Source organism: Tetrahymena thermophila, assembly GCF_000189635.1.
Source record: "Tetrahymena thermophila SB210 genomic scaffold scf_8254788, whole genome shotgun sequence".
Taxonomy (NCBI): Eukaryota; Ciliophora; class Oligohymenophorea; order Hymenostomatida; family Tetrahymenidae; genus Tetrahymena; species Tetrahymena thermophila.
Window position 1 is genome coordinate 653,746 of NW_002476544.1, and position 20,277 is coordinate 674,022.

General features: G+C 21.9%; 6 protein-coding genes across 6 annotated transcripts; 1 reads left to right on the forward strand and 5 right to left on the reverse strand. All coding sequences in view use genetic code 6, as the record gives it.

Annotated features, from left to right (window-relative positions):
* Positions 1 to 480: 480 nt before the first annotated feature.
* Positions 481 to 1,830, reverse strand: TTHERM_00264690 (flavin containing family amine oxidase; the record flags this gene model as incomplete). Its single annotated transcript, XM_001009119.3, has 1 exon — positions 481 to 1,830. The coding sequence occupies one exon, from the start codon at positions 1,828 to 1,830 to the stop codon at positions 481 to 483; it is 1,350 nt and encodes a 449-aa protein (XP_001009119.1).
* A 2,348-nt stretch (positions 1,831 to 4,178) lies between these two features.
* Positions 4,179 to 5,469, forward strand: TTHERM_000264709 (transmembrane protein, putative; the record flags this gene model as incomplete). Its single annotated transcript, XM_012795907.1, has 2 exons — positions 4,179 to 4,419; positions 4,475 to 5,469. The coding sequence occupies 2 exons, from the start codon at positions 4,179 to 4,181 to the stop codon at positions 5,467 to 5,469; spliced, it is 1,236 nt and encodes a 411-aa protein (XP_012651361.1).
* A 705-nt stretch (positions 5,470 to 6,174) lies between these two features.
* On the reverse strand, positions 6,175 to 9,215 carry TTHERM_00264710 (cyclic nucleotide-binding domain protein; the record flags this gene model as incomplete). The annotated part of the gene is made up of 6 exons (XM_001009121.2): positions 9,051 to 9,215; positions 8,808 to 9,003; positions 8,486 to 8,752; positions 8,114 to 8,421; positions 7,941 to 8,060; positions 6,175 to 7,410 (listed from the first exon to the last, which is right to left on the reverse strand). The coding sequence occupies exons 1-6, from the start codon at positions 9,126 to 9,128 to the stop codon at positions 6,175 to 6,177; spliced, it is 2,205 nt and encodes a 734-aa protein (XP_001009121.2). The 5' UTR covers positions 9,129 to 9,215.
* A 1,040-nt stretch (positions 9,216 to 10,255) lies between these two features.
* Positions 10,256 to 11,098, reverse strand: TTHERM_000264719 (hypothetical protein; the record flags this gene model as incomplete). Its single annotated transcript, XM_012795908.1, has 1 exon — positions 10,256 to 11,098. The coding sequence occupies one exon, from the start codon at positions 11,096 to 11,098 to the stop codon at positions 10,256 to 10,258; it is 843 nt and encodes a 280-aa protein (XP_012651362.1).
* Positions 11,099 to 12,271: 1,173 nt separating this feature from the next.
* Positions 12,272 to 14,353, reverse strand: TTHERM_00264720 (hypothetical protein; the record flags this gene model as incomplete). Its single annotated transcript, XM_001009122.2, has 1 exon — positions 12,272 to 14,353. The coding sequence occupies one exon, from the start codon at positions 14,351 to 14,353 to the stop codon at positions 12,272 to 12,274; it is 2,082 nt and encodes a 693-aa protein (XP_001009122.2).
* Positions 14,354 to 16,572: 2,219 nt separating this feature from the next.
* On the reverse strand, positions 16,573 to 19,579 carry TTHERM_00264730 (EEIG1/EHBP1 protein amine-terminal domain protein; the record flags this gene model as incomplete). Its single annotated transcript, XM_001009123.2, has 9 exons — positions 16,573 to 16,980; positions 17,040 to 17,651; positions 17,735 to 17,926; positions 17,987 to 18,287; positions 18,358 to 18,439; positions 18,607 to 18,731; positions 18,901 to 19,127; positions 19,246 to 19,376; positions 19,459 to 19,579. The coding sequence occupies 9 exons, from the start codon at positions 19,577 to 19,579 to the stop codon at positions 16,573 to 16,575; spliced, it is 2,199 nt and encodes a 732-aa protein (XP_001009123.2).
* Between the last annotated feature and the right edge of the window lie 698 nt (positions 19,580 to 20,277).

Here is a 20,277-nt window from a genome sequence, read left to right on the forward strand (position 1 = left end):
ATGTTTTTTTAGAAATATTTAAAAATCAGATTTATATTTTTTAGTTAGAATTATATTTATTCATTTTTATCATGTTATTATTTGAATTTAAATATCCTCAATTGTTGTAAATCATAAAAAAGGGTAGCAACTGTGAATTTAATTAATTAATAATTACTTCTTTTCTTCGTTTTTACATTTTCTGTTGCTAATTTTTTTTTTTACTTTGTGGGGCTTTATTTATTTATTTCAGTAAAATAATTATAGAATTTTAAATAAATATCTATATAAATAAGGTATATATATTTATTCAAAATAAACTAATTTTTTATTTTTATTTATTATTTAAATTCATTTATATTAATTGATTTTTGTTTTATTTTTATATAATTTATACAAAATTTATTTTTTTGCACTTTTACACTGAATATTTAATGAACAATAAACAAAATAAGTAAATAATTATAAAATATTAAATAAATAGAAATATTTGATAAATTATCATTTTTTATTGCTTAGTAAAATATTTTCAGTCTAAACCAAAGCAGATTCATAAGCACCATGAATCGTGGAGTGGTTTAAAATGCTGGTTGCTTCACCACCGAAAAATAGTCTGTTTTATAAAGGCTCTGCCAAGTCTTGTCTTTCTTTTGTCCAGTGTAAAGTTGGAGTTGTATATCCTCCTTCTATGTATTCCTTAGTAGAGTAACCTGTATAGATATGATCTTCAAGAAGTTCAGGAATTTTATCGTTCTTAAAAAGCTTTGCTAGCTTTTTCAAAAAAGTAGAAATTAATTCTTTTCTAATTTATTCATCTTCTACTTTGATAGCTACTTCTTCTACTAACAAAGTTGTTAGCACATTACTTTTAGATCTGTCCTTACAAAGACTGCTATTCCAAGTCATACCGAAATCATGGTCCCAAAGTATTATAGAATTGAAATTTTCTGGCCAAAATCTCTCTTTAAAACGATATTGCAATTTACCAGATATGCCAAAATTTATTGTTTTAATTGCATCAAGTTTGTTTTATGGGAGAGAAGGTATGAATTCAATAGAATTATTTTTCAGCTAACTAATTGTTACTGTGATTAAAACTTGCTTAGAATAGAAGGTTCTTCCATCTTTAATGGTTATTTTAATTGATTTTTCATCAGAATAATCGATTTTGCTAACTGGAGAGCTATATTATATAAGAGGTAGCACATCACCAAAAGCCTTTGTGATTACATCATAATGGGACATATTTGTGATCATTGAATGATCGCTTTTTTCAACTAACTTATCATATTCTTAGACTCCTTTCCATGAAATCTTAGATAATTAAGTTCCATTTTCTGTGCCAAGTAAATTTTGATAGAATTTTCCACATTTACTATAGATTTTTTTTTCTTCTAAGTAATCCTTAATTGAAACATCAAAAGAAAGTTGATCGTATTCTTTTTCTGTCATGTCCCAAATATCATATTGAGGGAACTGCTCAAAGAAATCATCTTCAGTAATCATTTCTTCTTTTTCAGGGTGTTCTACAAAATAAATGCTGTGGCTTATCTCAGATATGATGTCTGCTCCCATATCTTTTGCTAGCTAGAAGTAAGCGCTTTTCCTAAGGTGGATTTCTTCTCCTCCAGTCTCTACTGCAAAGTTGGCCAGATTTTCATTCTTGGAAATTCTACCACCATAAACACTCCTAGCTTCTAAAATCTTAACCTTATAGTTATTTTTAACTAAGTTATGAGCAGTTGCTAAGCCTGAAATACCTGAGCCAATCACAATAACATCGTAGATATCTTCTTCTTATTATTGTTATTGCTACAACGAAAGATTATTCAGCTATTGATTTAATTCCATTTATATTGTGCTATTTATTTTTTATTTAATTTGTTTGATCTTAATTTTTAAATTATTTATGTATTATATATATAACTAGGATTAAATTTTAGGCATATATTTAATACCAATTTATTAAATAATTATTTAAGAAAAATCTATCTTAAATTTTAGATCTATTATAGATTGATATGTAAATTTTATGTTATATTTACTAAGAAAGAACTAAAAAGTAACAAAATAAGTTATTTTACATTAATATTATAGAAACAACATAATAATACAATAAACTTCTTAACATTTTTAAAAACATAATAGAAAAATAGTTGATATTACAGAAATAAGTATTTTGAAATAATTTAAAAGTATATCTAGTGTTTAAATTTATACAAATGTAAACTCAAACCAAATATTCTTAATGATTAAATTAAGTAATTGGGTGTATTCTAATGTGTATTTTTCTTTTTCTAGTAAAAAAGAGTAATCTATAAATATTTTCTCTCTTTCACAAATAATTCAGTTCAAAAAAGCTAATAATCATTATCTATTTTTATCTGGTTGGTTTAATAATTCTATTGCAAAAATACAATATACATGTATCATTTGAAGTTTATTAGAATTCTTAACTGAAAAGAATAAAAATTTAAGAATATAATAGAGGGAATGTTAATAACTTATTCATGCAATTATCTTTTAAACTATTTCATTCATTCAATCAATCAATCAAAATTTGGAATACATTTATCTATTATATATGGGTGTAATTAAATAAAAAAGAAATTGTTTGTATAAAAAATTATTAAGAAAAAGTAAGTAAATAAATTAAATAAATCTTGGAATTATGCAATTTAAATCACACATTTATTTAGCTGCTAATTTTAAAATTTTTGATGGGTATTGTTTGATTTTTAATCTTATTTTTCTTCTATAAAAGTAATTTGTTTATCACTAAATAAAGCGAAAATTTTGCTCTAAGATTATTTTAGTTAATAAAAAAGAGTGTTCTTCTAATCAATCATTTTCATTTCAAATAAAAATTATTAATATATTTACTTAATTCATAAAATGATAGATTAATTGTATGATTCATATATGTCATTTAAATACTTATTTTTTTCTCAAAAAAGTAATTCCAACTTTAGTTAAAGAATAAAAATATTTTTTATTTATTTTTTAATTGATTTTTAATTATAACTATGATTGAATTAATACCTATAAATAAATGATAATTTTGTAATATTATTAAAATGAGGACGAAAAAGCATAATATTCTTTTGGTAATTCTTTTATTCTTAAAAATAAAGCATAATTTTGTAAAAATGTAAATCGATTAGATCATTATTTATTATTAATTATATTTGTATTTTTTCCTAATTTGTCATAAACACCCAATTACAATTTTAAAAATTAGCCATAGATAATACAAATCTAATAATTTTATTTATAATAAAATTATAACCACAAAAAAAGGACTGATTAGTGGTAGTTTATAATTTATTTTTATGAAGTAAGAAGATATTTAAAAAAATAATGATTAAAATGATTTTATATAAAAATATTCTTTATCATTAAAAAAAATATTTTTAATTTGTTGGTAAAAGTTAATAAATTTTATTATTTATAGAATTTAATACAATCTACTGTAGTTTCTTACATTTTACATTGATTGAAAAAGAAAATTTCTAATAATTTGTGAGTGATAATTTTCAACTTTTTAAAAATGAGTTTTAATTAAATAATGTGTTCATATATGAGAAAAAAAGGTAAATATTACATTATTTTGTGTATTTTATTTCCACAAAGCTTTTAAAAATTTGAATTAATAAAATACAATTAAAAATAATAAAGAGATACCAATAGATAATAAATGAATAAAAGCAAGGTCATTAGCAGTAAATTCATTGTAAAAATATTAAATATTTGATTAAAAACAGTAATAATTTATATTAATAAAATAAAATTTATCAGATTTTGATAAAATTAAAATATACTTTTATGAATTTATTTAAACTTTTATAATACTTTTATGCATAAGATTAAAAATATAGAAAGAGCATTTTCTTACACTTAGCTCATGATTTGGATTTTTCTCTTTTACTAAATAAATTCTTTTACATAATTAGTATTTTTATTTGTTTCTAATTTTGTCTTTAAATTATGATTGCTGGTTACAGAAAAATAGATTAAAGAACCACATTTGAAATATTTTTTGTATATTGAATGATTTCCTTGTTTAAAAAAGACCATATTTAGTTGTTATATATTTATTGGTTTATTTTAAAATCTTTAAAAATTTTAAATTAGATTTTATATATTTTATTATTTCAATAAAAACCAACTTTGTTTGTGCTTATGAAATAAACATAGCCATGAGAGTGAAAGAATAATAAATTAAATAAAATAATTATTTTTATTCTTAATTTAATATATTGCTTGATATTTTAAAGATAAATATTAACTTATTTATTGGAAAAGAATTAAATTGTAATGATAATTTAATTAATTTTATTGATATTAAAGATATAGATTTTGTATAGATTGTAAATAATACTAAATATTTTATTATACAATTAATAGAATTAACTTTAGTGATCTGCCAATAATTCAAAGGTATTTCATTAAATCATTCCACTAATTTTTTTCTTAGCTTGTAAATGTCTTGTAGGGAAGATTCAAAATATAACTCGAATTTAGGGAAATCAATATTTGTGTTGTGGTGTGAGACAAGCTCAGAAATAGTCTGTTGTTTGGATAATAAATAACAAAATAAGCCTCCACCGAAAGCAGATAAACCATTAATTCTAAAGACAGATTCTCCAGTAAATTATTATTATCTATTTAAATAGAAGAACAAGGTTCCTAAAAAGACTCCGAATATTGATCCATATTTTATGCAATTAAATTGTGATTATTTTATGCGATTTCTTGTTTATAGAACAAAAACTTCTAGTTCGAGCATAGTTGAAAATCTAACTTATTCATTAGTAATTTTATATCTCACATTGTTTTTCAAAAACCAATCGTTACATTTGCCCAAACATTCTTGTTCTAAAATAAATATCTATTATAGTTATTATTAATACTAGTAATTGCTACTTAATAATTAACCTGAGGGAATATGAGCGAAAGCATTTTAACTTTGCTAAGCTCCATTATTATTTTCTTATTGCTATTAGAATTATTGCTGCTATGGATTTTAGTAAGCTCTAACAGAGTTATTTTATTATTGAGGAATCATTTAATTGTTATTGTAATTGCTATTTATTTAATGCATTTACTAAATATTTTTTTCTATTACTGCTAAGCTATTGTGAAAAGTATCCTTCCTTAGTTACTTTCTTAGTGGTGTTTTTTAAGCAAATAAATAATTAACAAATTTTTCTTACAATGATAATACTTATTTACTAATTTATGTATCAAATATAAACAAAGAAATTTCTAATTAATAGAGCCAAACAAATTTCAAAAATCAGTAAATAGTAAACAAGTAAGAACTACTCAATTTAGATAAGTTTATTTTAAGACATCCTTTGTTAAAACTCCAAATTAATGAAATTATTTTTTTCTACTTTAAATTAAAAATTTAATTTTAAATATTCTAATAAGTTATAAGTATCTATTTAGTAGATTAATTTATATTTATTTTTAATTATTAAATGAAAAGAAATAAAAGGTAAATGAAATATTGCACGCAAGATAAATAAGTATTATTAAGTACATATTTTCAAAATTTTTATATTTTCATTAAAAAAGTAAAAAAATTATTAATCTCAAAATATCAAAACAAACTTCTAAAATTATTGATTTAATACATAAATTTTAGCTTATCTATATCAAAATATTAATTAAAGGTTTTTATAAATAAAATATTATGATATAGATTATAACTTTTTATACAATTTTGATACAGAATTGAAAAAATTTTTATAATATTTTAATTAAGTCAAAAGACCTTTTTTAGCTTCTAAAAATAAACAAAATTTTATGAAATAAGAATGAAGTTTTAAGTATGTTTGATGTTAACTATTTATTAATTTATAAGTTTTAAGTATTTTAGAGTTATTATTTTGTTTTTTATTTTGAAATAAGTTGATATTTTGAATTTATTTTATTTATGATGATTTATTTGTTTTAGTAATTTATTATTTAAGTTTGAGATAATTTATTGTTCGTTCAATAGATCGGAACAAATTAGAAATAGGTTTTTTTAGGATATTTTTGATGCTGTTAAAAATTTTTTAAATTCTCAATGAAAATTAATTATTTGTTTTTTATTAATTTTTCTCATTATTTTTCAAGTTTTGTTTGCTTATTTTAAATAGAGTATCTAAGATTCTATTTAATATCAATTTTTTATCTAATTATTCAAATCAAAGTAAAAATATATTTGTTGTCAAACTAATTCTTTTTTCCATTTTTAGAAAAAGAAACTTTGTGAGGCGATCTGGTATTATTGCAACTGTCACTATTATTATTGCAGTCAAATGATTTATTGTTTTGGTTAATTTTGTATGATGATCTTGATCTAACTTTGTAGTCAATTACTATTGCATCTTTCAAATCTTATTTAAGTTCTGTTTTGCTAAATTTGATGTCTCTATTTATGTAATCTCCCTTGAGAATGAAGTTTAAGCTAATTAAATCTTATTCATATTGCTAATCTTTCTATTTTCTTTACTGATTTTACAACTAAAATACATCTTTATCATATTATAACTAATTAAATAATTTGTTAAGTTTAACTTTGCTGTTCTTTCTTTTAGCATTTTTATCGCTTTAAATAATTTGCTCCATTAAAGAATCTCCTGACTCTTTGTAAAACTTTTTTTTTGACTATTCATATTTTAGCTCGACTGCTTTATTATTCTGTATATCTTCTTCGTTTATAATACTTTTTTCACATTATTTATCATCTTTAATCGAAGGTAACTGGGTTTACATATTTGACCTTGCTTGCTCAGTTTTACTGATAATAGAAAAATTATTTTTCGGACTTCTGCTTGGAGATTCTGCTGCACTTGTTTCCACATTATTTTAATTTCTGCTTCTAGATGTTTATTCTAATTTCAACAACTAAGTAAATGAAGTTTTTTCTTTTGGAGTGTTCAAAGTAAAAGCCTCAGTTATTTGATATTCATTTGAAATAGATTAACTCCTTTGCTTTTAATTATAACGGGCTTTTAATTTATTTGTATAAGAATAAGGTGTGAGACTTGGTAGAGAATCTAGTTAAATTGAATCTCCGTATTTTGAATTAATTGCATACTCTGAATCTGTATAATCAATACTCATATCTATATTTTAAGTTTCATTTTAATATGTATAATTATTAGTTGAGTTTAGCGAGTTTGGTATATGCTAAATTTATTTTTATTTCTCAAACTTAGTCTAATCTTATGTGATATCTGTCTTCTAAGTAAAACATTCCTTATATAGTTTAATTCTCTCAGGACTTAAATGTAATTTTCTATGAATAATAGTATCTTATTAATTTTATACTATTTATTGATACATTTAGTCATATCTTTCTATTTTTGTTTTTGCATTATTTTCCAAATAGTGTACTGCATAAGGTTTATCAAGAATTTTAGCATTAAAAATCTAAAATTAAAAAATATTTAAAAAAATAAATCTCAAATTGTATAAAAAATCATTTTCATTAAAAAAAACTGATTAATGAAAATAACTTAGAAATGAGGGGCTGTAAGTGAAATGCATTTATTTTATTTTTTAATATTATTATTTCAAAATATTGAAAGTGTTCCCATTAAAATTTGAGAAATTAAATGTGCCCCTCCCTATTTCCCTCCTATTAAATAATTAATTTTGTTATCATTTTGAAAGTAATTAATAAAATTTTCTTTTGTAATTATTATCAATAATAATTTTGGATGAAGTTTAAAGTTTACTGATTATCAAAAAATTTTGTTTTTAACAAGCTTATTGTAAATGCATTTTGATCAAAATTACCCTATAAAATAAACCTTTTATTTGAAAGAATTTATTTTTCTACATTGACTTACAAATATATTCTTTAGTTTTCTTTAAAAAAATATTTAAAATGTATTTTATTATCATTTTTTCTATATTTATTCTAATCACGTGATTGAAATTTATTTAACAATATTTACTTTGTTGCTTATTATCCATAGGATAGCATCTTGAGTCAAGCAACGTATGCTGTAGCTCCTATTTTATTATAAGTATAAGTCATCTTCTCCAAAAATTTCTCCTTTAGAAAGAACACATATCTTTAAAAAAATGTAATGAATAAAATAATTTATAAAACTTTTATTTATTTTACTTGTGCTTCTTTAGAGAGAAAATATTTACTATTTTTACATTTTTTAAGATATATTTTAGATGTTTTATTCTAATCTTGCATTTCATTTGATATGAGAAATGATTTAGTTACAGAAAAATCACCTTCAATAATAATAAACATATTTTCACTTTGTTATCCTTACTAGTATATATACTCTCCCAACTTGCATTTCTTGACTAATACATTATAATAAATCCACTTTAAGCTTCCTCTGCCCCACCTCCTAAAGAATTCAAAGCTGTGTAACAAATTAACAATTTAAGCAAGTTTGTTTTCTTCATAAGTCCCTATTAGATAAATAAATTTCGAAGTTAATTATAAACTTAACCAGGTGAAACTTATTTAATTTACCTAATATCCTCATAAATGATTCTTTATTTAGAATCAGCATATGCACTTCATCTTTAGCTATTATTGTTGCTGTTCTTCCTCTGTTTTCAATCAAACCCCTTTCTCCAAAAGACATTCCTTAAGAAAGCACTTTAACTTCTACTAAATTTGCAATGGATATATTAATATTTTACTCATTACTCTACTTATTCTACTTTTAATCATGCAGATTGATCATTACAGAGCATTCTCCCTGTAAAATTAAGTAAAATTCTAACGATTTCTCACCTAATTGAAAAATTATATAAATAAATATTATAAATGTAACCTTTTAAATGTATACCTATAGAGCAAACAATCTAATCTTTTTGATAAATCCTATATTATAATTATTTAAAAAGCTAATCTAGTATCCAAGTTTTATTATTCTTGAATAGTACTAATAAATATGCTAACTTAGGACACAAAAGTTCTCTTAACTTTTACAAATCATATCTATTTCTATCTTGTTGCTTTTTAGTTAGTATTTATCTAGCTTCCTTAAAATAAAAAGGATGAGATAAGAATGATATGGCTTATATTTTACTGCTAAATCTTAATGGTAGAGATTCTAAAGTTAAATATCTTTATCTAATTTTGAATCTACCGCATATCCTTCACTCATTTATTATTTAATTAGATTGCTAACAAATTAATATTAGCAAATATAAATTGATTTAATTAATTAAATGTGTTTATAATTATTATAGTTTATCATAAGAAATGATCTGACTATAAATCAAATATAAAATTTGATATTGAACACTAATTTAATATAAACTTACTTTTTTTTAACTGTCTTATTGCTAATATTTTATAATAAAATGCTTACTACTAAATAAATCTATTATTATTACAAAAGCTATATTAGTAAATTGACAAATAAATAACAATTTATAATATTAACTTTATTCATTGTTTTATTCAAACATTTTTCTATCTTTCTTTCTGGTTCTTTTTTTTCTTCGAATTATGATTAAATGATAATATATTAAGATAAAACATATTATACAATAATATTTTATTAAGCAAATCGTTCGTAATTTTAACTTTTTTCTTTAATTATGTTAATATACATCTAGGTTATCTAATTATTTATTATCAGTAGTTCATAATTATGGACTTAAACTTTTAAAATTAAAGATTTTTTAAAAACCTGCCTTAATATATTGTTGCCCTTGATATATGAACCTTTACAGTATATTAATTTATATTGAATATTTATGTAAATTTTCATTCATATATATTTATGAGTTTTTAAACAGTTAATAATTAAGTTTTCTTCTAAGAATTATCAAAAAAGAGTATTTATTATATTCTTAATATTCAGCTTCTAATTAAGAAAATAATAAGTAAACTTTTATACATTAAAATTTTGAAGGTATCCCGATACTTTGTTATTTATGTATTTAAAAAAAGAAAAAAATTTGTTACTTAAAAAGCAAATTATAAGAATTTAACAATCAATCAATTCTTTTATAAAAAGAATTAATAACTAAATAATTAATAGAAATACTTTTAAACATAAACACATATATAAGCACACAATAAATTACAAAATATTTGTAAAAATTTTTTTAATGAAATTTAAAGCTTTTTTGTTTTTATTAGTTATTTTAAAATGAAATTGTTGGTTTTTTTATTGGAAAAATGTTTGAAATAAAATGAAGTTATTTACTTATTTTGGAGAATTAATATTTGGTATTATAAAACAAAATAAATATTTTTGAAAATTTAATTTTAAGAAATATTTCAAAAGCAAGATGAATAATAAAAAGTTTCATCTTCTTTATCATCAGAATTACTATTTAAATGAATAGAAGAAATGTTTTTATTCACAACAGGATTCTCTTTTGTTGTTTTTTAATTAATTTGAGTTTAATTTTTCATTCCTTGCTTATATTCTTTCATAAAAAGCTCTTATTAGATATTTCCTAAAGAAAGTTAAAAAATTAGATTTATACTATTACTGTCTTTTGAACTTGACTCTATGTATTATATTCCATAATTGTTTGCAATCTTTTTTAAAACCTATGAAGGATGTTATTAAATTTGTTTCTTTGATTGTATAAGCAGTGAGGAAGATCTTTTCTAGTTTGGATTTCTTTTTGGTTCCTCTAAAAATTATTTAAATTAATTTTAATCATTGCTTAATTAAGCAGCTCTCTAATTTTATAAAGAAATATCAAAGTTATCCTCATTCTACATATTCATTTAATAAGATTATACTAAATCAGATTTAGTTCCAACTAAAATAATATGAGAAGAAAGATCTTTAAATTCGCTTATATAGTCAGATATTAACTTAGATTCTAACGTATGATTTTGGATAACTTTTATTAAATCACAAGTTATTATTAAATTAGTGCTCCTGTCACATATAATGGGAATTTGCTGTTTGTTTGAGCATTCTTAAATCAAGAATCTTTCATTTAAATTAACAAGTTCTACAACCTGGTCTTTATAATCATTGTCATTCCTATTACAAAAACAACTTATAATTGAAGATTTTCCACTCGCAGAGTCTCCAAATATACAGACCTATATGTCTATTTCCTTAGTATGCTCAGTTTTAAGAGTTCTTCCAAAGCTCATTTTTTTGTTAAAGTACTTATATAAATTTTATAAATTTCTTAGCTTGTCAATAAATCAGTCAATTAATTATTTTTTAGATTTATTTTCTACTAAAAAAAGAAATTATAAAATTAAAGTTTAAAAAAATTAGCTAAATATTTCATAAATTTGCCAAAATTGTAATAAATTCCTACATTTTCTTTTGCATTTTATAAAAAATACCAATGAAATCATAAAATAATTTCAACAATATTTATGCCTAAAAGCAGTTAAATTTGATAAAATTGTAAAACTATCTAAAATTTTTAAATTAATCTCAATATATATTTCTTTTGTGAATATCTTCAATCAATCAAATCTTTTATAAAATTATTTTTTAATTTAAAGTTAATTTTTTCTTTAATTTTTTTATATTATTAAAAGTTAAAAATAATTAATATAATAAATCTTTTTAAAATAGATAAAAATGATTTTTAAAATTCAAATTAATAAAATTTACTAAAAGATTAAATATTGAATTGATTATTAAATTAAAAAAAGATGACCTTTCGCTTTTAATCTTATTAATAAATTAAGTTTATTAATCATTTATTTATTTGAGAAATATAAAAATATTTATTTTTTAAGATTCTATTTTCCATTCATCTACTTAAAATTATATTAAATATTAAATATACCTAATATATTTAATTTTAACGAAGAATCATCCATTTTTATATTTTTTTGAAAAAATTGCTATTTTGCAATATTTTAAAACAAATTTAATTTAGATATATTAAAAATGAAAATAATTTGTTTAAAAAAAATTCAATGGATTAACAGTTAATTTACAAAAAATTATATAGACTGACTGACTTATTAATTTTATAATTATATTTTATTGATAGTTAGATATATTAATTTAATGAGTATTTTATATTTTGTAATGCAGAAAATGGTTGTTTGATTTATTGGTTAGTTAATTTTTCTTATTCATATCTTAACTTAAGTTTTTTTTTAAATCAGTTAATAAATATGGTTGTTATGTTAGTTACTTATTTAGTATGTATAAATATTTCTTTAAATTTTATTAAATATATATTTTTATCATATTGAAAATTATTAATTCAAACTCTTATTTTACTATTTGATTTTTCTTTAGACAATTTTTATCAATTTACTTTTACTCTACTTGTTAATTTTTCATTTATTAATTCATTAGTTTGGTAGGAAGGGATTTATTTGTTATATGTTTTTCAATCGGTGTACTAACTCTAATGCCTTTATTGCTGAAGGTAGTGCTTGATATTGGTTTTATTTGCTTTCTTTTTCTTCTAGCAGCAGCTGCTGATTAACCAATTCTCCTATATTTTTATCTTAAAACGCATTGTTACTTAGCTGAGGGTTGTTATTATTTTATGAAGGTGACTTAGCTAAAATTAGCTACCTCTGATTTAATGTACTCATTTAATTATGTTACTAACTTATGTAGTCTTTGATAAAAAGACACTCTTGAAGTAGTTCTTGAGAATTAAAGGTTACTTTACCAGAAGAATTTTAAGCTTAGCTGCAATTATCTATAAATTCTTAAAGCTTATCCTTTAAAATGTTGTAGCTACTTAATTTAGTATCGTTCTTTTATTAGTTAGCTTGCAAACTTTTAATCTAGGCTTCGTATTTTTAAAACTTTTCAACTACTTCTTGGCTGATATTTTGTTGATTGTGCTTTAACTAATCTCTTTCAATAGAGACTTAGTCAAGTTGTCTCATAAGCTATTAAATTTATTCTTAAAGACGCATATTTTATATTTTTTCAATCATGTATTAATTGTTTCCATTAAAATTGCTTGTGTTATTATCGTCCTAGTCTAAATCGTTGTTCTGGTTATTATTTTGGTTATTATGTAAATTTATGCTTCCGTTACTCAAGTAGCTGTGTTAGCATTTTGAACAGTTCTTAACAATACTTCTAAGTAATTCGAGTTCTTTCTCCAATTCAACACAGTTAGTGCAGTTGCTATACATTGTGTAATTAGTCTTTTGAACTGAGCTATTGTTATTACTATTAATACTTGATTATTTAGCTGAAGCTGCTGAACCTACAATCATTCTGTTTTAATTTTGCATTCTAGTTGTGTTATTATCTTACCTACTGCTATTTTGTATCATAGAAATAGGAATTGTCTATACATTGTTCTTGTTAGAGAAATCCCCAGGTCCTTGATAAGGAGGCCTAATCAAAGAAGATGATTAACGTACTTCCTAGTTTTACTGCTATTAAATTAGTAAAGAAGAATTATTTAAATTTTAATTGTTAAAAGAGTTATTGTTTATTAAATTGTTCGATCCATTATTTGTAATGTTAATCATTGAAGAGTTGGTAATGCTTGCTGCATTGGTAGCACCATTTTGATTTGCGTTATAGCTACCACTGTTATTAGTCTATAAGAACTATTAAAGATTATGATAGCTATGAGATTGTTAATTTGCTTTTCTTAAAGTTTATTGATTCTAATAAAATTACTTGTTATTATTAATTTCATCATTCAATACCATATTGTAAATAGAAATGCTGTTATTACTGCTGTTGTTATTGTTATTTAAGCCATAAGCTGAGGACATCGTTGCTGATAAATTGTTGGGATTAAGACTATGATTTATTGTCCTTGGTGATTTTGCTTATTGATATCTTGGGTTGGAGTTTTATTGAATGGTTAAGTTATTGCCTTATGTTGAAGATGTAGATTGCTCAGTATTTAAGCGATTTGATTTGGATGGAGTTATTAATTGACTAATTTAACTCATATTATATTTATTTGCTGATTTGGAAATAGGCGATACACCTTATTATTATTAATTTGATTGCTATTTATTTAGAGGTGAACGTGAGCGATTCAGAATGCTATTTATATACTGGGTCTAGTTTATATGTTGTCTCGCACTTGGTTGTTGCTACTGTTAAAAGTATTAAGCTTAGTTTCCAGATTATGAACCCTAATTGTATTCCTAATTGAGGGAATTCGATGAAGTTAATCCTAACTGTTGATTCTAACTGCTTTGTATAGGAAGTGATTGCTAATGGTTTAAATTTAACTATTAAGAACTCTAAACCCATTTACTGCTATCATTTTAAATACTTAAATTGCTTTGCATATTTGAAATACTTCTGTTATGTACTGGTGAAAGACCACCTCCACCATTTGATGGATCCCTATTTCGAGGAGTAATTGAAGTATTCATTTTTTTAGCAGACTTAGACTAGTATAAGACTCCTTTGATCTAAACGTTGTTATTCATGTTTCAATAAAAATATAAAATGCGAATTTAAATTTTTTTTATTCTTAAAAATAATTTATTTTATTTTTGGTGCTAAAATGTTCTTTTTTTTCAATAATGACTATATTTCAATAATCTTTTGCTAAAAAAATGTTTAATTGCTTGTTAATGAGAAGCTTTTCCTTAAATAAACAAATCTTAAACTTGATTTTGAACGCTTTTGAATTTTTATCAGACTTATTGATTATACTTGAGACCTGAATGCCTTTTTGTGACTTACTTATTGGCTTTTGTAATTAATGCTTTATAGTATGTTTCTTAAAAACTTTACAAATCCTTTTGAGTGGTATTAAAAATATATTTATTAATATCCAATTAGCTTTATTTTTTTATTAATTGTTTAATATAAAATATAATTTAATTACTTAAGTTATTGATTTTTTATTGTATGTTTATATACTATTTTCTTCTTTTTTGTTTAACCCTAAATTATTATTTTTAAGTCAATCTTTTCTATTTATTTTTGAGGTCATATTTGAATAAACCACACAAATAAATAAATAAATAAATAATTAATCCCATGTTATTTCCATTCTAAATTAAAGCTAGTTAAGGTAAAAAACTTGGCGTAACTCATTTTCTTTCTAAGAAATAAACAAATGCCGCAAAAAAGTTTTTAATTTATTAAAATTAACTTTTGTGATGGCATTTTCAAAATATTTTTATTGCTTACACCAATCCAAATCCACAAACAAATTAATATTAAAGGAATTTCAAATTTATTACAAGAAAAATAGTTATTTGCTAAATAATTTAATAAATTTCTTCAATTTAATTATTCTTCTTTTTAAACTTATATTATTGTTTTGTGATTTCAGAAATATGACAGAAAATGTTCATTTTCTCCTTAAATTTAAAAATATAAGCGAATTTAAAGCCACACAATTTTTTAGTTGTTACTAATTGATGTTTTTTTTATTAAAATTATAAATATATAATTTATCTGCTTTTAATTTAAATAAAAATCCAGACAAATTTAATATTTTAAAGACTCTACTAAACAATAATTTAGTCCATTCTAACTAAAAATTTAATCATTTTTTTTTGCAAATCTTTTCAACAAAATTCATATAATTTTAGATGTATTTTTTTATGTAAAAGTAAATTGCTGTATCAAATAATATAAGATAAATTAGTGTGAAATTTATTAGAAACAGCAAAATAGCAAAACAAAAAAAAAATAGACCTAACAATTTCATTTTCTTTAATTAATTTAAGGTATATTGTAAATTAAAATGATGAAATACTAAAAAATATACTAAAATAACACTTCTATAGACGTAAAGCGTTAAAATATGAAAATAGAGAAACAAACTTATTATACTTATATAATAAAAAAATATATTTTTTGTTTTATTGTTTGATTAAATAAATAGTCAAAATTATTAGAAAGGTTTTATTTCTTATATTAACATAATAAAAAAATTACTACAAATTTTTAAATTTTATGAAAATTTTATTAATATTAGTAAAATAAGGGAGGGATATAATTAAGGAAATAGTAGAAAAAATAATAAAATATAATGCATAATCGGTTTCCTTCTAACACATTCCAATATATAGAACTATAAGTTTTTCCAGACAAATCGAACAAAATATAACATCATTAATTGTAATTAAATATTTTATTATAATTTTGTGAGTAGTAGTTTATTTGAATTAATATTATAAAAAATAATTAAGTAAGTTTGAAAGTGTTTTGTGAATAAAAATATACTAGAAAAATGAATACATTTTGTAAAAAGAAATAAATTAGATTTACATATTTATTTATACATAATCATATAAATTAATAAAGTTTATAAATAAATTATCTCTCATCTTTTCTTTTACTTAAATGCTTATTTAAGTAATTTTTTAATAATTTTTAGTTTTTATTTAAGATGATAGATTTGTTAATTATTTTATTGGTTTGTTGATTGATTGATTGATATTTGGTTGGTAAATTGAATAATATGGTTCCTAACCAGCTTCATTAATTAGATTTAATTTAATTAATTAGAAATTTTCATTAATAAATTTAAAAAGGATGGGCTAGATAAAAGTAATTTTTTTCTTTGGTTATTTAAAAATATATTTTATTTATTTAAATTTGTAAATTTATTTGTTAGTTTCTTTAGATTCTTAGTGGAAAAAATATGTCAAGAAAAAAATTTCTAAATTTAGCTAGCATAAATATCTCACAAAAAGCTTTTGTCTGAGAACTGATTACTTTTATATATTTCATTAGTTTTGGATTCAGAAGTAATTAAGTTATTGGTGAATTAATTGAAATTAAATGGAGTGGGAGTGTAAAGTGTGTTTGGAGAGGTGGTAACGGCTGTATATTAATTCATTGAAGAAGTTATATTTTAAGGTACATACTCTGGTTCTTCAGGTTCATTTAGATAAGGTTCGGCTTCATCTATCAAGTCTCTGTCTCCTGCCATTAAAATGACATTTAAGAGTTCACACAAGCTCTCCTTTGTATTTTTCAGTCTATTTTCAGTAGAAGTAACCTGATACTTTAGCTTATTCATTTCTTCATCTTTCTATTTAATGTAGCTTTTCAAGTTATCTCTTTCCATTTCTATGTTTCCTCTCTCAACCTTATTTTTAAAAATAAATAAATTAATTAAAAATAAATTAATATGATTGAAATGCTTACTGAAACTTTTTTGAGATTATTATTTAACTCATCAATTTTATTTTGTAGCTCTTTGCCTTTTGATGAGGAAACTTCAGTTCCTTCTTTGTTTAATTGTTGTTGTAAAGCAGACTTTGCTTGGTTGTATTTTGTTTGCATTTCTTTTAGATCTTTTTTAAGTTGATCATTCTCACGAGATAGCTTTCCTAGCTCAAAATCGCTTTCTGTTTTAGATCTTCTTAATTCGATAACTTCAAGTTCTCTATCTTTTTTAATTTTTGAATTTTCCTCTTACAAATCTTTTATTTTCTATCTATATTCTTTTTCTTATTAGGCATTTTTTTATGATAGCTCTTAAAGTTATCTCTACAAGCTGAGCATATTCTCATTTTCAGTATCTTCTCTTTAACTTTTATTCACTAAATTCTTAAAGTATTCAAGGTCTTTTTGCTTTTTAGAAATTTCACTTTGGTTTTCTTATAATCTTTGATTTAATTCTTCTACAGTCAATTATAAATCTTTTATTTTTTTTTCATAAACGCTCTTTTCTCTCTCGAACTTCAAATTAAGTTCATCCTTAATTATTTCTTATTCATCTTCAAGTGCCTTTAGCTGCTTTTACATTTCTTCATTCTTTATTTTTTTTAAATATAATAAGACAAAGTTTATTTATTTATTTTTAGGAATGCTAAATTAAAAAATTGTTATTTGCTTACTGTGTCTTTCATATTTTGTTATTTTAGAGTCTTAATTTCTTCATATAATTTTTTAATCTAATCTTCATAACTCTAAGCTTCTTGCTAAAACCCATTTTTACCAACTGATTGTCCATTGAAACCTTCTAGAGTAGAAATTCTAGCTTTTAACCTTTGATTTTCATTTTTTAAGCTGTCAACTTATTGCTTAAGCTATTTATATAAATAAAGTATTTAATTATATTTAGTTTAACTTATTTTATTTATTTTTACACTATCGTTTTCTATGATTTACTCTTAAATTTTTTGTCTTAAACTCATATTTTCTTCCTTTTATTGCTTAAATAAGTCTCTCATTTGATTTGAGTTTGTCAATTCTTGCTATTTGGATATGTTAGAAATAGCATTTTAGAGTGTAGAATTGCCATTAGTATTTGAATTATAAATTTATGAGGATCCATTCGTGTTAATTTATTTGCTAGCTTGAGCTGTTGATTATTATGAAAATAGATTTGATCTCAACGAGGACTCATCCTACTAATGGTTTCCTCTTGTAGAATTCATTGTTCCATTACTGTAATAGGTAATATAATTATTAATTTAAAAACCAATAAAGACAATTAAATTAATTAAAATGATCTTACTTTTATGGATATTCTTAATTATTACGACTAAAAGATACTTATTTATTTTATTGATCAACTTTTGTCATAGGTGACTTAGATCCTAATTATAAATTATCAAAATTAACTAAATAATTCATTTATTTAAATATTTTAATCGTTATTTTTTGTTTATTTATTTAGCAATATTTTATTTAAAATAATATTTTTGAATAAATCCTAAATAAATATTTGCTTTATAATTTCTATTCTATAAAGCGAAATGAATACTTGATGGAAAATTGTCTATATCTTGGATTTGTCCTCTTGCACTATTCATACCACTTGTATCAATCATTGGAGAAACATCTCTAGCACGGTTGTTAGATGTGCCGGTTTTTGTTCTATTGATAACCCTTTAATATAAACAATAATATGAATTATACGGATTCCGCTTGAAAATTAGTAAGTTAAACAGTTGTTTTAAAGAATAAAAGAAAAAAAATAATTTATGCTACTAAAGTAAATTTATAATTTCTACAGTTCCTATTTTTTATTTAATAAATTTTAGATCAAAATTTCTACCTTTCTTCTTCTTCCTCTTCCTCTTTTTTTTGATAATATGAATAATCACCGAATTCATGTACTCTAATTTCATATAACAATTTTGCTGAAGTGTCAGGACATTTTTGCAATTGCCTCTATTCCATCATTGTTTTTATACTTTTGTTAGCATAAGCTGCAACATCAAACTCGATTTTACCAGCAGTTCTTACTTTCTTTTGGTGGATAATATTAATTTACAGCTCGGCCTATGTTTATTTTTATAAATTATAGCAATTATTCCATTAAAATATTTATATAATTTGAATTTCAGATTTTCAATATTTATTAAAAATGAATGTATCCATTAATTTATGAATTAATTACACTTTTTGCAAGAAACTCTCTTTTTTTATCATCCCAATATAATTTGGTAGGGACAGTTATTTATTGCTTGTTAAATTTAGCTAGTTTATCTTTAAGAGGTGCAGGTATTTTAGTTTCTGCTTTATGGTCACCTATTTTTACAAAAGATATTTATTTCTTTATCTAACATTAATTAATAGCAAACAAAAAAGAATATTTAGATTGAGCAATTACCTCTTTTCAAAATGATGGAAATTTCACAACCAGGCACATTTACATTCATATAGAGCTTATTTAGAATAATATCTATTTGATATTGGACCGCTTTGGTTCCAACACGTTTGAAAATATCCATTTTTATGCTATTTTGAATTAGAATTATCTGCTACTTTTTTCTTGCTATAATCTTATTTTGAAGATGATGACTTTGATTGATGTGATTGATGAAAATTATTTATATTTATTTATATAGTTAACTTATTCTTTGAAATTTAATTATTTATTGGTTTTTTGATATTTTAGTTGATAAATTTCTTATTTTAATAAAGTTTTAATTTAAAAAATTTACTAGTTAATTCTGCTATTCTATCAAAAACAGTAATAAAATATTAGATTGTTATTAAATATATATGAGCTATGAATCAAAATGATCCTTTTCAATCATATTTTTATTATATTATTAATCTTATTTTATTGAAATTGATTGAAATTTACTTTTTTTCTAGCCTAACTATCTATCTCTACATTTTGTAATGATAACTTGCTTTAATATCAGTTCACTATAAAAATCTAATTAAGCTTGAATTAAATCAATCAATTTGTGATTCAAATATGCCAATATCATCTCTCCTCCGAATTTTTCGTATAGATAAACGTAAATTTATATCTTTGAATCTATCAATCTATTAGAAATTTTTTTAAATAAAATATAATTAATTGCAATAATGTTATTTCTATTTAAAAACTAAGGCATAAAAATCAAATAATTTGGCTCAATTACGCTATTTCAATATATTCCTTTGTTAATGTAATAAACAAGTAGATTTATTTAAA